The following is a 17223-nucleotide window of genomic DNA, read 5'->3' as shown; positions in this document are numbered from 1 at the left end:
TTGGGAATCTACCTACCAAAAGAAACACAGCAATTATATGAAAACAACTACAAAACACTTTCCAAACAACTAAAACTAGATCTAAACAATTGGAAAACCATTGATTGCTCATGGGTAGGACGAGCTAACATAATAAAAATGACAATTCTACCCAAATTAATTTACCTATTCAGCACCATACCTATCAAACTACCAAAAAAAATTTTCACTGAATTAGAAAAAACTATAACAAAGTTCATTTGGAATAACAAAAGATCAAGAATATCAAAGGAAATAATGAAAAAATGTGAAGGAAGGGGGCCTAGCAGTACCAGATATTAAACTATACTATAAAGCACCAGTCATCAAAACGGTATGGTACTGGCTAAGAGACAGACGGGAGCATCAGTGGAATAGACTTGGGGTAAGTGACGTCAGCAAGACAGTGTAGGATAAACCCAAAGAGCCCAACTTTTGGGACAAAAATCCACTATTTGACAAAAATTGCTGGGAAATTTGGAAAACAATATGGGAGAGAATAGATTTAGATCAACATCTCACACCCTACACCAAGATAAATTCAGAATGGGTGAATGACTTGAATATAAAGAGGGAAACTATAAAAAAATTAAGTGAACACAGAATAGTATACCTGTCAGATCTCTGGGAAAGGAAAGATTTTAAAACCAAGCAAGAGTTAGACAAAATTACAAAATGTAAAATAAATAATTTTATTTATATTAAATTAAAAAAAATTTGTACAAACAAAAACAATGCAACCAAAATCAGAAGAGAAAAAACAAATTGGGAAAAAATCTTTATAACAAAAAACTCTGACAGGGGTTTAATTACTCAAATATACAAGGAGTTAAATGAATTGTATAAAAAAATCAAGCTATTCCCCAATTGATAAATTGGCAAGGGACATGAATAGGCAATTTTCACATAAAAAATCAAAACTATCAATAAGCACATGAGAAAGTGCTCTAAATCAGAGAAATGCAAATCAAAACAACTCTGAGGTATCACCTCACACCTAGCAGATTGGCTAAAATGAGAGAAGGGGAGAGCAATGAATGTTGGAGTGGATGTGGCAAAATTGGGACATTAATGCATTGCTGGTGGAGTTGTGAACTGATCCAACCATTCTGGATGGTAATTTGGAACTATGCTCAAAGGGCTATACAAGAATGCCTGCCCTTTGATCCAGCCATACCATTGTTGGGGTTGTACCCCAAAGAGATCATAGATGAACAGACTTGTACAAAAATATTTATAGCTGCGCTTTTTGTGGTGGCAAAAAACTGGAAAAGGAGGGTATGTCCTTCAATTGGGGAATGGCTTAACAAATTGTGGTATATGCTGGTTATGGAATACTATTGCGCTCAAAGGAATAATAAACTGGAGGAATTCCATGTGAACTGGAAAGACCTTTAGGAATTGATGCAGAGCAAAAGGAGCAGAGCCAGAAGAACATTGTACACAGAGACCAATACACTGTGGTAAAATAGAATGTAATGGACTTCTGTACCAGCAGCAATGCAATGACCCAGGACAATTCTGAGAGACTTATGGAAAAGAACACTACCCACATTCAGAGGAAGAACTACAGGACTGGAAACACAGAAGAAAAGCAACTGCTTGAACACATGGGTTGAGGTGGACATGATTGGGGATGTAGACTCGAAACGACCACACCAATGCAACTATCAACAATCTGGAAATAGGTCTTGCTCAATGACACATGTTAAAACCAGTGGAAATGTGCATTGGCTATGGGGGGAGGGAAGTCGGGGGGTGAAGGGGAAAGTAAGAGCATGAATCATGTAACCATGTTAACTTTTCTAAAAAATAAAAATTATTATATAAAAAAAGAATAAATCATAAAATGAATAATAATGTAAAGGAAAATTATAATGGAATAAAATATGTCATTTTCTGAAATTTAATTAAAACATTTTCAGGGGGAAATTATGCCCTTAAAAATAAATATTAGTATAATAGAAGAGAAGCAGTAAAAAAAAGAAAGAAAAGAAAGGGTGAGGGATCAATAACTTATGGAGAGCCCACTTGCTCTCTTGCTTGATATGTAACATCAAGAGGTCTAGATGAAGGCTCCCAGCACATTCTGGGAGGACAAATATCAGGATATCACAAAGGTCAAAAGAAGGTGGATAGTTTACCATTTGCACCATTTCAGGAAATACCCTCATTACACATCCCAAGTGAGAGAATAAACACTGCCAAGAAAGCATCTCCCTTGCACATGTCACAATAAGATTCTTTGAAAGATATCACAATAGTGATAACTTTTAATGACTCTCTGATGATAATTGTCAAGTAAGGTATAAAAGAAAGTGGTATATACTAGCTATCAATGTCTGTCATATGACTATCATGAGAAATGTCTAGTTCTGAGTCCAAATGCAAAAAAAAATTCTCCATAAATGGTGAGGGTCTTGTGATAAAGAACTGTTTCAAACATAATCGAAGTTGGAGCTAAGTGGTATTTATGTTTGCTTTTTTGGGAAATCTTATTTTGCAAGCTTTTTATCTCTAGCCTTCTATTATTTCCATTAAAGCAATGGGAACAATTATCTCATAAAAGTTATGTTCCACCTGAGATTTTTTTTTTGGTAAAAGACTCTGGGATCTCTTTTTATATACCCTCAGGAAAGTTAAGAAATGAAGATAAGAAATAATGCTAGGAACAATAAACAGAAAATGCACTGTATCACATTCTCACTAGCTAAACCTGAGAGTCTAGACTGGTTTACAACTCGCCTGAGTCCAGGGATCACTCCATAAATACTAGAATAAAAGTAAGGATCTGAGGATCTGAAAAAATCCAAATCTATATTTCACCTGTGACACTGTCTGGATCTCTCCAAAAGACTTTTTCCTCTGAGCCCAGTTTGGTGGAAACCAAGCTCATCTGTCAGGTTAGAGAAAAATAAGAAGTTATTCACTTCAATATTTTCTACACCTTACTAGCCTTCTATAATATTGAATTTTCAACTACATGGTAATTTGCCTCATTCTAGAGGCAAGAAAAAGGCAGGAGGGCAGATAAAAGTAGTTCAGAGATAAAGGCAAGCTATTCCTATAATTTGGAATTCCAAAGAGCAGTTATATTTCAAACAGAGACCCTGATCAGAAAACCCATCAGTCCCCTTCCAAAAACATGTATGTGAAGAAAGAGTGTGTGTGTGTGTGTGTGTGTGTGTGTGTGTGTGTGTAAGAGTAAGAGAGACAGAGACATAGACTCATAGACCATTTGACTTTACCAGTCACCTCTGCTGGAATATGATATGTAGAAGTGAGAAAAAACCAGTAAGTCTGTCTAGCACCTTTCCAAATACAGAAGCAGAGACATGGGTGATGTGATGCCATAAAACTGACTGAACTTTTCCATCACATATGCTTCAACTTCTGAAAAATGACAGTGACGTGCACCCATGTTAAAAAGTTTCCATTGTCCTCTACAAAGAATATGACTCCATCCTTCTTCCCACCCTTTTCCCTCCCCCTTCCCTCATCCAGGGATTTGAAAGCCTTCTTAGGGGCCCTCTACAGCTTCATGTTTACAAAGTTCAACAAAGCTGCGATATATCTTAAATAAGATTGCAGGCCAAACTATAATCTTAAGGTTCTATTTCCACATTTGGATAAAGTGGTTATTTTAAAGAATTTACATCTGTTCCCCACTATGTTTACAATACTTTTAATCCACTTGAACTTTTTTTTTCCATTTTCAAGGCCAAGAAAACTTAGAGAAATGGAGAGTCAACATCATCCAATACGTAAACCATACAATAAAAAATATTAAACTATAAGAAATTTAACAAACTCCTTAATGGCCATAGGAACCCCCCCCCCAAGATCTTTTATTGGAGATAAAAGGTTACTTGTGTTTACTCATTAGCAATCTCTTCTTCATTAGCCAATTAGTTGTTTTGATTTGAGAGTTAAAAAACAGGGTGCCACCCATTTTGAATTTCAATTTTGTAACTTTGCTTTGGAAAATTTTAAAAGAAAACTCTGATGCGCTTTTGTTTTTGAAATAATAACCATTTTATGGCAAATTCTAAGCCACAGAAAAGAATGTTTTTACAAATGTACAAAATTCTTGGAAAGAAACTCTGTCTGTCTCTCTCTCCTCCTCCTCCTCCTCTCTCCTCAGCTTATAGTCAGTCATGTTAACAGTACACATAAATAGCCAAGTCAGCCCTTGGCTACACAAACATCTCAAAGAACCTGCATCTTATTAGCTAGAATAGCAAAGTTCTCATAGTATAAGTCTGCAAAAATTCAGGTTAGCATTCCCAAGACAATAGAAACCTAAAATTCAGATTGCTCCTCTCCAGTTCAACCAGCCAAAACTTACTGGGCCAGTCCACCAGGGAAATCCTTCCACTTATATAGAATCCTCTCTACTAAATCTTCAAGAATGCTATTCTTAGGGAAGAAAATGTAATTAAGCAGTGAGGACTGCACCCTAAACTTTGGTGAGGCAGAAAAGACTTCCAAGAATAGGTTAACTTCTCTCTGGATGGTTAAGATGGGTAGTTAACTTTCTCTGGAGAAAACTTGGGCCTCTAATTTTAATTAGTATTGACTCACGAAAAGCACATTTTACTACACTTGAATGCTATTTTGGAAAATTCAAATCCATTCATAATATGAAATGAGTCTCAATAATTGGGAGCCTATTCAGAAAGTATTATCCATCCAAGTTTCACAGAGAGGCAATGTTTGCACATTTCTAGGTAACAGAAACAAAAAATAAGTTTATTTTCAAGAGTATCTCTGAAAATAAAAGTCTCCCATGAAGAAGACTCTGCTATGTCATGGGCTATACTAAGGATATGCAAGTACTCTTCCAGAACTTCTAAAGGAGGCAGATAGGCATCTTCAAGGCACATTTCTGTCCTCTGACGACAAGAGGGAGTGTAGAAGTGGTGGTATTTTAAGTACTGTCACAGGAATCTATTTAGTACTGGAGTGTAAATGTGACATTAAGGTAAAGTGAAGTATAAAGCAAAATCCCTGTCACCTTGAAGTGTTAGATGATCCAGAAACATAATTCATATATAGACATATGTACACACACATCTATCTATCTATATCTATGTCTATATCTATAATTAAAGAAATCACAATGCATATATACCTCATGCAGCACATACAATGAAAGCAATATATCCCTACAGTTGGTGGCCACAGTCTGGAAAGTGAAGGACTAAAGGACCAGCTGTTTTTTCTTCAAATTGATCAAAAGGCTTAATGAATAGAGGGAAGAAATGTTAAGCTCTATATGACTAGTTTGGGTAGCTAGTAGAAGAACTAAGGGGACAGGTGGCATTCTGGGTGTTCCAGCCTAGCAAAAGGCTCTGAAAAGCAAGTTCTTAGCTCTGTTCCATGGAGAGTCCTAGCTAGAAATGTCTGGGTCTGAGGCAAGTACCAAGAAAAATGCCCTCAGCTGGAGAGGGGCAGGGGAAAAGCTTTAGCTGGCCATCTGGTTGCTTCCCATTCTAACTAACTATTCTTGCTCAACAGTTGCTAAGCGCTGTTGTCTCTACACTGATGAAAGACTGGAAAGTACTGATGGCGTCCTCTAAATTAGGCACCCTGGGATTCTGACTCCACCCTTGTTGTGTCTCTATCCAAAAAAGCATAGCCATATACTGTGGATATCAGTTAAATGTGAGCGGTCTCCAACCATCGTCATACCATGTCTGCCTGATTTCACACAGAGACACACCTTTCAGCCCTGGAACCATAATTAAGCCAATACTACCAGGCTTGGAAAAGATGTCAGTCAATTGGTCAGCATCCCAGTGACTTCCCAGGTTAAATGTTTGGCTGCCCATCTCTGTATCTTTAAGTCTTCTCATATTAGAATGTAAGTTCTTTCAGGGCAGGAATTGTCATGCTTTTTGTTTCTGAATCATCAGCAATTAACAGAGTGGTTACTACTTAGTAACTGCTTAATAAATGTTGACCGACTAGCTATAAACCAAATTTTTTTTTTGTTAAATATTTTAACTCACCAAGAGTCTTCACTATGCAAAAGAATCCTTTAAAAGCAAATAATGATTGATTCATTTCTTTTATGTATAAATTTAAGAATTCCTATTTTGGGTCTGCATAAAAGGAGCCACATTTGTACATAAATTAGGATTCCATCAAGTTATGTCAATAAGCATTTATTAAGCTCCTATGATGTGCCAAGTATTGTGTTGAGTACTAGGAAGAAAGCACAAGGAAGAAGAAACAGACCCTATACTTGAGGTGCTTACATTCTAATGGTAGAAAAACATATAAAAGGGAACTAAAAAGAGGAGGGATACCGCACACCAGGGGTCGGCAACCTTTTTGGCCATGAGAGCCATAAACGCCACATTTTTTAAAATGTAATTTCATGAGAGCCATACAGTGCTCACACTGTGCGCTCCTGTAACAGCTCCTGAAAAAAAAAATTGACTTTATGGCTCCTGCAGAAAGAGCCATACGTTGCTGACAGCTGCCCCCACACAGTAGGATGCCAAGAGTACAGCCAGGGAAGAATGAAGACATCCTCTACAGAATGGAGCTTCTTGGAGGAAACATCCAATCAGAGGAAGAAGTTGTATACATTATTGGATACTGCCAATGTGAGTAGTCCAGGGGTAGAATGAACTTCCAGGGTGATGAGGATCCCATGGATTCAAATGGTTCTTTATTTCAATCATTTACTGGCATTTTCCAGAGTAGCACAGGGTATAAGACAACCTCCGCAACCCTCAAAGAAGAACTACACTTAATATTTTCCCAAAGCCTTCAAAGCCTTCAAAGACTTGAAGGATGCTAGTTTAAAAAAGAGTAAATACCTTAAGAAGAGGAAAGACCAACATGAAGTTATGAAGAGTGAAATAGACAGAACCAAGAGAACATAATATACAGCAACAGAAATATTATTTGAAGAATGACTTGTGTTTGTCTATCTCTAGAGAAAGAACTGATGAATAGAAATAAACAAGACATATTTTTATACATACACATATCTTTTTGTCAAATGACGCCTTCTCTAATGAGGGGAAGAGGAGGGAAGAAGTTATCTACAAATTTTAATGTAAGAAATACACAAACAAACAAATAAAAAAGAATGCCATCAGATAGCAAGCCTGAGGGAGGCAGGGAAGAGCTAAAGAGAAATATCATACTATCACAGACTAATCTAGTTATATGAACTTATTAACAAGTAGGACTTAACAGGTCCAACCTCAATATTTTACAGATCAAGGCCCTGAGACTGTGTACAGGAAAAGTGACTTGACCAAGGTCATACAGGCAGTAAGTGGCAAAGCTGACAGGGAAGATGGATCCTCTCAATCCAAATCCAATATCAATAATGAGTCCATACAGACTTCTAGTTCTATTCCCCTACTCATTGGAAATCCCTATGAAACCTCAGACTGGCATTGAAAAAAGAGGTAGCAAGGTAATAGCAACAAGTTTGGTGGCCTCACACTACCACAATGGTTGTTGGAGAACTCTGCAATACAACTTATAGTACACAAATTCCTCTACATCTCTGGGTTCTTCATTAGATTTCTCATTTTTTTATGCCATTCACTCAGCAATCTTTAAATTACATATTGATTCAGGACAAAGCACTGTATGCTACACTAGGCACTGTAAAAGACACAGAGATGATTAAGATTTGGTCACTGTCCTTATGAAGCTCCCAATCTAGCCAGTTAGAGTTACTCTCCAGTGGGTTCCAGGGCATGAATATTATACACAGAAAAGATAAGTATGGAGGTGGAGGGCTATGGAACCTTAGCAATTCACCAAGAACTGGAAACTCTTCTTGTCTCATTTTACAAACTGGCTTGACAGGTAACATTAGTTTCCCCACATATCTGACATTGATTCATTCCCTCAAACATTATTTATAGCTTTATGATCAAAATGAAATTTTAATTCAGAAGTGATTAGAGATCAGAGTCAGCATTATGCAGATATATGGTAATTACATACAATGGTAATTAAATGCCAAGGAATCAAGAAAAGATAGGAAAGGGGCTCAAAGATCACCTCATCCATCCCACAAATGAATAGGAATCTACTGTTCAGGGGGAATAAGTGATTTAATGCCTGAAACAATAGGGAAAAACTAACTCAGGGTCGTTCATTCTATATGCAGACCAGCTAATGGTTAGGAAGAGTTGCCTCATAATAAGTCAAAACAGGCCTCCTAGGATACAGCAGAAAAAGAACTGGTTCTGAGAAGGACGATGGGAGGGAGGGAGAGAGGAAGGAAGGGAGGGAGTGAAGGAGGAAAGACTTGAGGGAGGGAGAAAAGGAAGGAAGGAAGGAAGGAAGGAAGGAAGGAAGGGAAAAGCCACAATCAGTTCCTGATATGGACCAGGCACTGTTCTAAGCACATTAGAAATATCATCACATTTTTTCCTCACAACCACCTTGGGAAATAGCGATTATGATCCCCATTTTATAGTTGAGGAAATTGAGGCCCACAAAGGTTAAGTGACTTGCCCAGAATCACAATTGTTAGTAAGATGAGTGGATTCCAATCCACTGTACCACCTATCTGCCTCTAGTCAATAGACTAATTCAAATCCCACTTTTGATATTTACTATCGAAATGACTTTGGACAAGTCATTTGTTCATATGTAAAATGGTGGGGCAGTTGGACTGGATGGCCTGTGAGGTACCTTCTAGAACTACATTTATGATGCCAGCTCTGCCTTCAAGGGTCAAAGAAACACTGCTAATTCCTCTTCATAAGTAAAGCCTTTCAAATATTTGAAGCCATTTATCACATAGCCTTCTTCAAGATAAAGATTCCCGGTTACTGAATTGATGCTTCTCTGATGTTAATTCACATTCTCTCATCATCTTGACCAGTGGAAAACCTCCAACTGAATCTTTTTTTTTAAAAAGATTTTATTAATAATTTTTTTAATGTCACTTACATTCCTGCATCCCTTCCCTTCATCCCTTCCAGGGAATCTGGAATTTTATCTCGTCTTTGACATATACTTCTTTTGTGATCCCAGGCAAATAAATCAGTGATGTTCATCTGTAAAATGCAGAGGCTGGACTAGATAATCTCTCTAATGTCTCATAGATCGAAATCCCATGCCATGGCATGGGATTACCATTGGCATATAATAACCATTGTATGTAATTACCATATATCTGCCTTTTTTCCACAGACCACTCCATTAATGTCTTTCTTAAACTATGGCATCCAATCATAATGCAATATATTCAGTGTGGTATGATTAATGCGATAGAGAATGGTACAATCACTTCTGTTACACTAAATACTACACTATAATCCATTAATATAATCCAATATCAATTTAGCTATTCTGACTAGTTTGTAACATTGTGAGAATGTGGTCACCCAAGACTCGCGGTTTGTTGTCACTGTCTCAATACACCTTTTCCATTTTATATTTGTGTAACTGGTTTTTTTGAACCCCAAGTATAGGACTTTCTCCCTACTAAATTTCAAGGTACCAGAATTAGTTCAATATTCTAGTCAGACAACACCATTTTTAGATCCTGACTCTGTAATCCAGTGTATTGGGTATTTCTCCTATCTTTGTGTCAACTACAAATTTGCCAAGGCAAATATACTTTTTTATATTTAGATTTAATTAAAAACATTCTGATTATAAAAGAAGTATTACTAAAGTACCAGAAAATTTGGAAATCAAGTAGAAATATATACAAGTTTCCCTAGAAGAATAGTGGTGTCAGAATCTACTGTAAAGTAGATAGAAGCAAGTGTGTTCCATGAACTTCTGTTGGAGAAAAATGTTGGTCCCTTAAAAAATAGTTAATATGCATAAAATGCATCAAACTCTTCAAAAATACTTAATGAAGCATAAAAAGAATAAAAATAAGAACATGGAAAGGAGGGAAAAGTAAGGAATAAGATAAAGTGACCTTTGCTCACTATGAGTAAACTGTCTCAAAATCTAAAAGATCAAGAGAGATTATAAACTTTTTATGTTTCAATGTGCTAGGCATAAGCATGTGACAAATGTTTACTGACTAGAATGAATGGGAAAATATAGGATCATATTTGGGGGGGTTGTAGTTTTCTTTTATATTATACATGTAACATCTTATAACATAATTTCTGAAACTATAATAAGGAGTTGGGAGAATTAGACCAAATTCTCAAAAGCATTTCTGTTCTCAAAGCATTTAAATATGTCTGCTATTTATAACATCAATAATTTTTAAAAAGCATAAATCCACATAAATTAGACAGAAGACCTGAGTTCAAATTTGCCCTCAGACACATGCTAGCAGTGAAACTCTGAGCAAGTTATTTAATCTCTGCGTGAGTTTCCTCATTTGTAAAACAGGGATGATGGTAATAATAGCACGTACCAGCCAGGGTTGCTGTGTGAAATAAATAAAATTTATAAAGGTCTTTGAAAACCTTGAGGCAAGAGTTAATTATTAGCTATTGTTATTATTTTAGTCTTCCAGCTTATCCAAGGAAGAAAAGATATAACAAACTTTCTTTATAAGGCTCAGAAACTAGGTAAAATTTGTCACGTGTGCCTTTTGAGGGGTATTTTGGTAAATTTTGGGAGACATGATCTGATCTACAAAATGATTTGGTTTGGGGGAGGCTTGTTCACTGTACCTCTAACACAATTAAATCAATCAAATTAAGTCACTCAGAAATTTGCACCTGGAATATCATGTTGCATTTAAAAAATATGATAATAAGCTGGAAAATGTCCAGCAAAGAATAACTAGGATTGTGATTATGCTTGTGTCCATGATATATGAAGAGAAAATGAAAGAACTGGGCATGTTTAACCTGCACACAAGAAGATTCATGGAGAAACTGTGAACTGTCTCCAAGTATGTGAAAGGTTGTCCTATGAAAGAACTCCTGAGGCTTATTCTTTTTGTCCCCTCAAATTACTGAGGAGTAATGGGTGGAAATTGCAAAGAGACAAATTAAGATTTGATGTCAGGAAAAGAGCTGTTCAATGAGGGAATGAGTTGCCTAGAAGAGCAGTGAGTTTCCCATCCTTGAAAGTCTTCAAATACAAGCTGGAAGGACCACCTATAGCGTATGATATTGTGGGGATGGGCAGCTAGGTAGTATGGTGGCTAGAGTATTGGGTCTGAAGTCAGGAAGATCTGAGGTCAAATCCAGCCTCACACATTTATTAGCTGTGTGACCCTGGGCAAGTCACTTAACCCTGCTTCTCTCTCAGTTTTCTCATCTGTAAAATGAGCTGGAGAAGGAAATGGCAAACCATTCCAGTATCTCTACCAAGAAAACCCCAAATGGGGTCATGAAGAGCTGGACACAACTGAACAACAACAAACATTAGAGGTTCCTTCTATGTTTAGGTTAGACTCAGTGATGACTGAAATCTCTCCCAACCATTAAATTCTATGGTTCTTATCATTCTCTGGATTTCATTCCCTGAATCTCATCACTATATCCCAGATACCTTTTTCTTTCTACCACCATTACTTCCCTTTCCCATTGATGAGTTTTTCCTGGAATCTCCATTTTAAAGAAGGGTCCAGACATGTCATCCTTCAATTCTCCAATCTGCTACCCAACTCCTTCACAAGCACTCCTTGCCTCTCTATTTTTGCTGACTTTTATTTATTATTTCCCCTATCAGAAGGTAAGCTACTTCAGCACAGGGATTGCCTTTGTTTTAATTTGTATTTGTATCCCCAACAGTTAGCACAGGATCTGGCACATAGTAAATGATTAATAAATGTTTATAATCTCTTAGGGCAAAAAAGAATTCTATCATTAGAGTATACCCCTTCCTTAATCTATTTCATTTGCTGTCAATGGCTATGTGGTTCACATTCCCAAACATTTTTATCGATATCCTATACCAACTCAAAGCAAAACTCCTTAACTTTCCTAATAATAATGGTGGCAGGGGCCCAAGATTATTTGTTATCTTGCAAGGTATAATGCAAGTATGATTAGATGGGGAAGGTAAAATCCAAAAAATTAAGAGATCTCTTGAAATAAGCAGCAGACAGATATGAATTTGTATCTTCTGACACCAGGTCCAGTGCCCTTTTCATTACAGTAGGAATTTCATTATAGCTCATTCTTTTCCCTGCCACAGACAGAGTTACTGAGATCAACTTCCCATTCAATAATAGTTACTTTTAAAATTTGTGGCAGCTAGAATCTGAAAAATGGGGGCATATGAAATAATCTTCCCTGGATACTGAAAAACAGTCAAGCACATCTGTCTGATATAAAACAGACAGTCTAATGTGAAAGGAAGAAAAAACGTACTTAATGACCCAAGCTTCCTATCAGATACAAACAGTATCTGTATAAAGAACTTACTTGCCAATGTTTTCAGGTAGGGACTGGAGTGAGATGTCATTTACAGAAAGACAGGTTAGATTCTGTAATTCAGGAAAGCTTTCTGGTAACCTAAAAGAGAAAAAAGTTAAGTCAGAAGCTCTCCAAGTATTCAAGACAAAAAAACATAAATATCACAATTTATTTTAAAATAATGATCTAGGTTTTTTTTTGGTTCTTTGTAATTTTGTTTTAAATCTGATGAAAGTAAAAACGAAGGGTTTTGCAGACTGTCTTAACTGTAGCCCTAGTACGAGCAGTGGTAAGTCAAGATTCAACGAATTGGTTGAATTGGCTATAGAGAAAAATCAAAGATTAAAAATAAAGAGACTTCTAAATTTAAAATAACTGACTTTCCTTCTATAGCACTTTTAAGTTTGCAAAGCATGTTGCATTTTTTTTTTTTGCTTCTCATAAATTTTTTAAAAAAATTTTTGCCCTTTAAGGGCAATTTTTATAATACCTGAAATCATCTTTTTACCTCTCACAAATATCTCACAATATGTTCCCCATCAGAGAAATGAGGAAATTGAGGCTCCAAGACTTGCACATGGTAACATAGCTAGCAAATACAGAAGGCGGGATTCATGTCCAGGCCTTCCTGAGTCCAAGTCTAGTCAGTCCTTTCTCCACAACAAAAAGTGAAAAAATCATTTATGTTTTAAACCCTAACTAGTACAAAAAGTCTGCATGAATATTTTTTTCTTTGATAGACTACTGACAGAGAAATATAGGGTAGCTATTGCATGAGAATAGAGAATTCACTCAGCCCACGAGATTTTCATAAATCACAGAGTAAAGCCTTTAGTCATTTTCCTTCCTGTGTCTTTCAATCCAAACTGCCAAGCTATTGGTTACTCCAGTTGAACGGCTGACAGCCCATGACTATCTTCTTTTTTCTGCTTTCAATTCACTTGAACAGGCTGCCAATCACCTGGGACAATTACTTGTTTTATAGTGTTCTGCTAGGAGAAACTTCCTGTATTCCTCTTGCTCACAACAGGACTGTGGACTCTTTAAATAAAAATATTCTGTACTTTGCAAATGTATAAAGGAACCCAACTCTCAACATTTCCATGGTTACCAGTAAGAATAGGAAAAACCAACTTAACTGAAGAAAAAAAATGCCCCCCCAATTCCATTGTTCTTAAATTCTAATGTTTGCTGGCTTAAAACTCCTTACTTCCAATAAAAGAATGCATTATTTTAAATTTTTTTAAGTTGTGAAAAATCATGCTTTTTCTCTAACATTAATTTTTTCTTGTTTTAGCCAATAATACTGTTTTTCAGACTGATGCAGTTAACTACAATGAAGATATAGACAGGTAAAATATACTATTCTTCAGGTCACATCCCTTTTTTGTCTCAGAATCAAAACTAGGTATTGATTTCAAGGCGGAAGAGCAATAAGGGCTAGGCAATGAGGAGTAAGTGATTTACCCCGAGTCACACAGTGAGGAAGTGTCTGAGGTCACATTTGAACCCAGGATTGCCTGTGTCTAGGCCTGGGTCTCAAACCAATGAATGAAGGAAAGGATTTTTACACAGATATGTCATAGAATGCAGGAGAATAGTGACAAGAGTGTAAAAATCCTTTCCTTCATGGGTCACCCAGTTGCTCCTGACCATGTCACTTTGATTATAGACAGAACTTTCTAGTTTCTGAAATGCTTTTTTTCCCACCAAGAAAACGTCATTCACCTTACTTTACAGAAAAAAGAAAACCATGAGTCAGAAATAAAATTACTTTAAGTCATTTAGTTTTAAGGATTGGAGCTTGAATTTCCAACATAGCTCTTCTGACTGCATGTCCTATTTTCCTGACACCATATCCATTTATCATGTCTCTTAAGGGCAATTTTTTAGAACACATGAAACAATGTCAATGATATAATAATAATAATAATAATAACAACAACAAACACATATAATCCCAGGTACAGGGCTTGGAGGGACCTTATAGATCAGATAGTCTAATTCTCTCTTCCACTCAACCCCCATTTTTTCTAAACCCTATTCTTTCTGTCTTAAAGCAATTCTAAGACAGAAGAACTTCAAAGGCTGGGCAATTGGGGTTAAGTGACTTATCCACAGTCACACAGGTAGAAGTTTCTGAATTCAGATTTGAACCCAGATCCTTCTGACATCAGACCTGGCTCTCTATCGACTGTGCTACCTATTTTTTAGAGAAAGAAATCAACCCCTAAAAAAGGGAAATAGTTTGTTTAAAGTCAATTAGGCATTGACAAAGACGGAATCCAAACCCAGATACTCTTACTTCAAGTGTAACCACAATCTAGTGGTTTCCATTCTACCACACAATTCAATTTAACAGACATTCATCAGGTATTTTCTGTACGCAGGGATCTATGTTAGGAAATTATTATTAAAATAAAAGTCATCTCTGACCTACAAGGGCCTAAATTGAGAGAGGGAAAGAGGAAGTAGACAAGTAAATACAGAGCAATTTTGAGGCACAAAAGAGCATTTACAAACCAGGGAGCTCGAGGCAAAGAGTATCTTCAGTTTTGTCTGCAATTCCACCAAAGGCAGCCTGGCCTGAACTTGGTATCAAACAAATTTAGATTCAAATTTTCTCTTGTTACTTAATAGCTGAACAAAAGCAAGTAGTTTAATTTCTCTGAGACTCAAAACAATTCTCTAAAACTATAATTTGGACATGAGCAATGACCCAGGTCTATGAAAAGAGTTTCTATCATGAGACAGAATCACGATTTCTTGACAAATTGGCATTGATGTATTCTTGACTCACTGCATGTGGTACCTGGTAGGTCAAAGATGGATAAAATTCTGAGAGAGGTGAGGAGGGACAAGCATTCTAGTCACAAAGGGAAAACCTATGAAAAAAAACATGAAGAAAGAAGAGATAATCCTAGGTCGAATTTGGTGGATACAAAGAGTACAAGGAAAGGAGCAAGAAATATTTGGAAAATCAGGTTGGAGTTAAATGGTATTTATATGCAAGACTGAGAAAATCTTCATTGTATACTCAAGGAGGAAAGGAACTACTGATGGTTTCTGAAGAAGGTATGATATGGTCAAATCTACACCTCGAGATGATTTGGGGAGTTTATGTGGAAGACAGATTGGAAAGATGAGAAACTAGAAACAGAAGAGATCAATATTTATTATTTCTACCACATTGTGTTAGCAAGGTGGCACACTAGATAGAGCATCAGGCTTAGAGTCAGGAAAACTAACCTCAAACACTTATTCACTATGTGATGCTTGCCTGAGTTTCTTTCTCTATAAAATAAGCTAGAGAAGAAAATGGTAAACCCCTCCAGTAATATTGTCAAGAAAAACCCAAAAAGGGTGAGAAAGAGTTGGATGCAACTAAAAATGACTGAACAACCACCTCACTGTGGGAAACAGTCCCTAGATCATAGATTTAAAGGTAGAAAAACTATTAGAGATGGTCTAATCTGGACCATTTTACAGAGGAAGAAAACTGATGCCCAAGAAGTCAAATGAATTGTAAAATAGCCTTATTGTGTGGCACTGTGGACAGAATGCTTGATTTGGTGTCAGAATACCTATGGTTCAATTCCAAGGTTGGCCACTTGCTACCTATGTGACCTCTGATAAGGCATTTAATCTTTCTTGGCCTCAGATTGTTCATCTATCAAATGAGGAATCTGGGCTCAAGGGTCTTTAAAATTTTTTTTTAGTTTTGAATCTATCATCATAAGGGACAAATTTAAATCCAAATTCTCTTGACTGCACAGTCACTATTCTTTCCACTACAATACTGCCAAATGATTTTATTTACAATGATGAACACATTTTCTTCTTTTTGTTAACCCTTACTTCTATCTTAGAATTGATACCAAGTATAGGTTCCAAGGCAGAAGAGTGGTAAGGGGCAGGCAATTGGAGTTAAGTGACTTGTCCAAAGTCACACAGCTAGGAAGTGTCTGAGGCTGGATTTTAACTTAGGAAAAGGAGTCTTCCAGACTCCAGGTCTGGTACTCTATCACCAGACCCACTTAGTTGTCCTTCAGAGGTAGGACTCAAACCCAATTTTCATAGCTTTGAGGCTGGCTCTGTAGTCACACTACTCCAACCTATCTCTTTGTATTTCTATCCCCAGGGTTTGGCAAAATAAAACAATCCTTACTTTCAAGGACCTTGAATGTGCATTCTGGTCATATAGATATCTTTGCTAAAATTCAATACCATCTACTTGATATACTTAAAATCATGATAATCTACCTCCATTGCTTTAGAGGAATAAAATCAGATTACAGAAGAAATTTGAAAAGAATAGGAAACATTGGAAGAGGATTCCCAATTTTATGAGGCAAAGATCCAAGGGCAAAAGAATGGACTTTGCCCCCTCTATTCTCACAAACTGCCTTAAGTCAGTGGAGCAGCAAACGAGAAAAATGGATGGCTAGTCACAAAGTATTAGAGCTGGAAGAGACCTAAAGTCAAGACTTCAATGCTGTGATTTGCTATTATATTGAAAAATAACCAATGGGAATGCTAGATGGTGCAGTGACTAGAGGGCCAGGTCTGGAGTCAGGAGGACATGGGTCTAAATCCGGCCTCAGATTCTTCCTAGCTGTGTGACCCTGGGTACTTAACCCTGCTTGCCTAGCCTTTGCCATTCCTTTCTTAGAATTGCTATTAAGACAGAAGGTGAGAGACAGACAGACAGAGAGACACAGAGAGGGAAGAAGGGAGGAAAGGAGGAAGGGAGAAAGGAAGGAAGGAAGGAAAGGAGAGAGGGAAGGAGGGAGAGGGAGAGAGGGAGAGAGAGGGAAGGAGGGAGGGAGGGAAGGACAGAGAGGGAGGGAGGGAAGGAGAGAGA

The 17223-nt window shown here is 36.9% G+C and overlaps 1 protein-coding gene across 1 annotated transcript in view; it reads right to left on the bottom strand.

Annotated features, from left to right (window-relative positions):
• Positions 1–17223, bottom strand: part of LRRC1 (leucine rich repeat containing 1) — a 219930-nt gene that overhangs the window by 55500 nt on the left and 147207 nt on the right. Inside the window, exon 4 of the mRNA XM_044675349.1 lies at positions 12369–12458. Coding sequence (XP_044531284.1) covers positions 12369–12458 — 90 coding nt within the window. The remainder of the gene's footprint in view (positions 1–12368; positions 12459–17223) is intronic.

Source organism: Gracilinanus agilis, chromosome 4, assembly GCF_016433145.1.
Source record: "Gracilinanus agilis isolate LMUSP501 chromosome 4, AgileGrace, whole genome shotgun sequence".
Taxonomy (NCBI): domain Eukaryota; kingdom Metazoa; phylum Chordata; class Mammalia; order Didelphimorphia; family Didelphidae; genus Gracilinanus; species Gracilinanus agilis.
The sequence above is the reverse complement of the archived record's forward strand: the minus strand, read 5'-3'. Positions and strand labels throughout refer to the sequence as shown.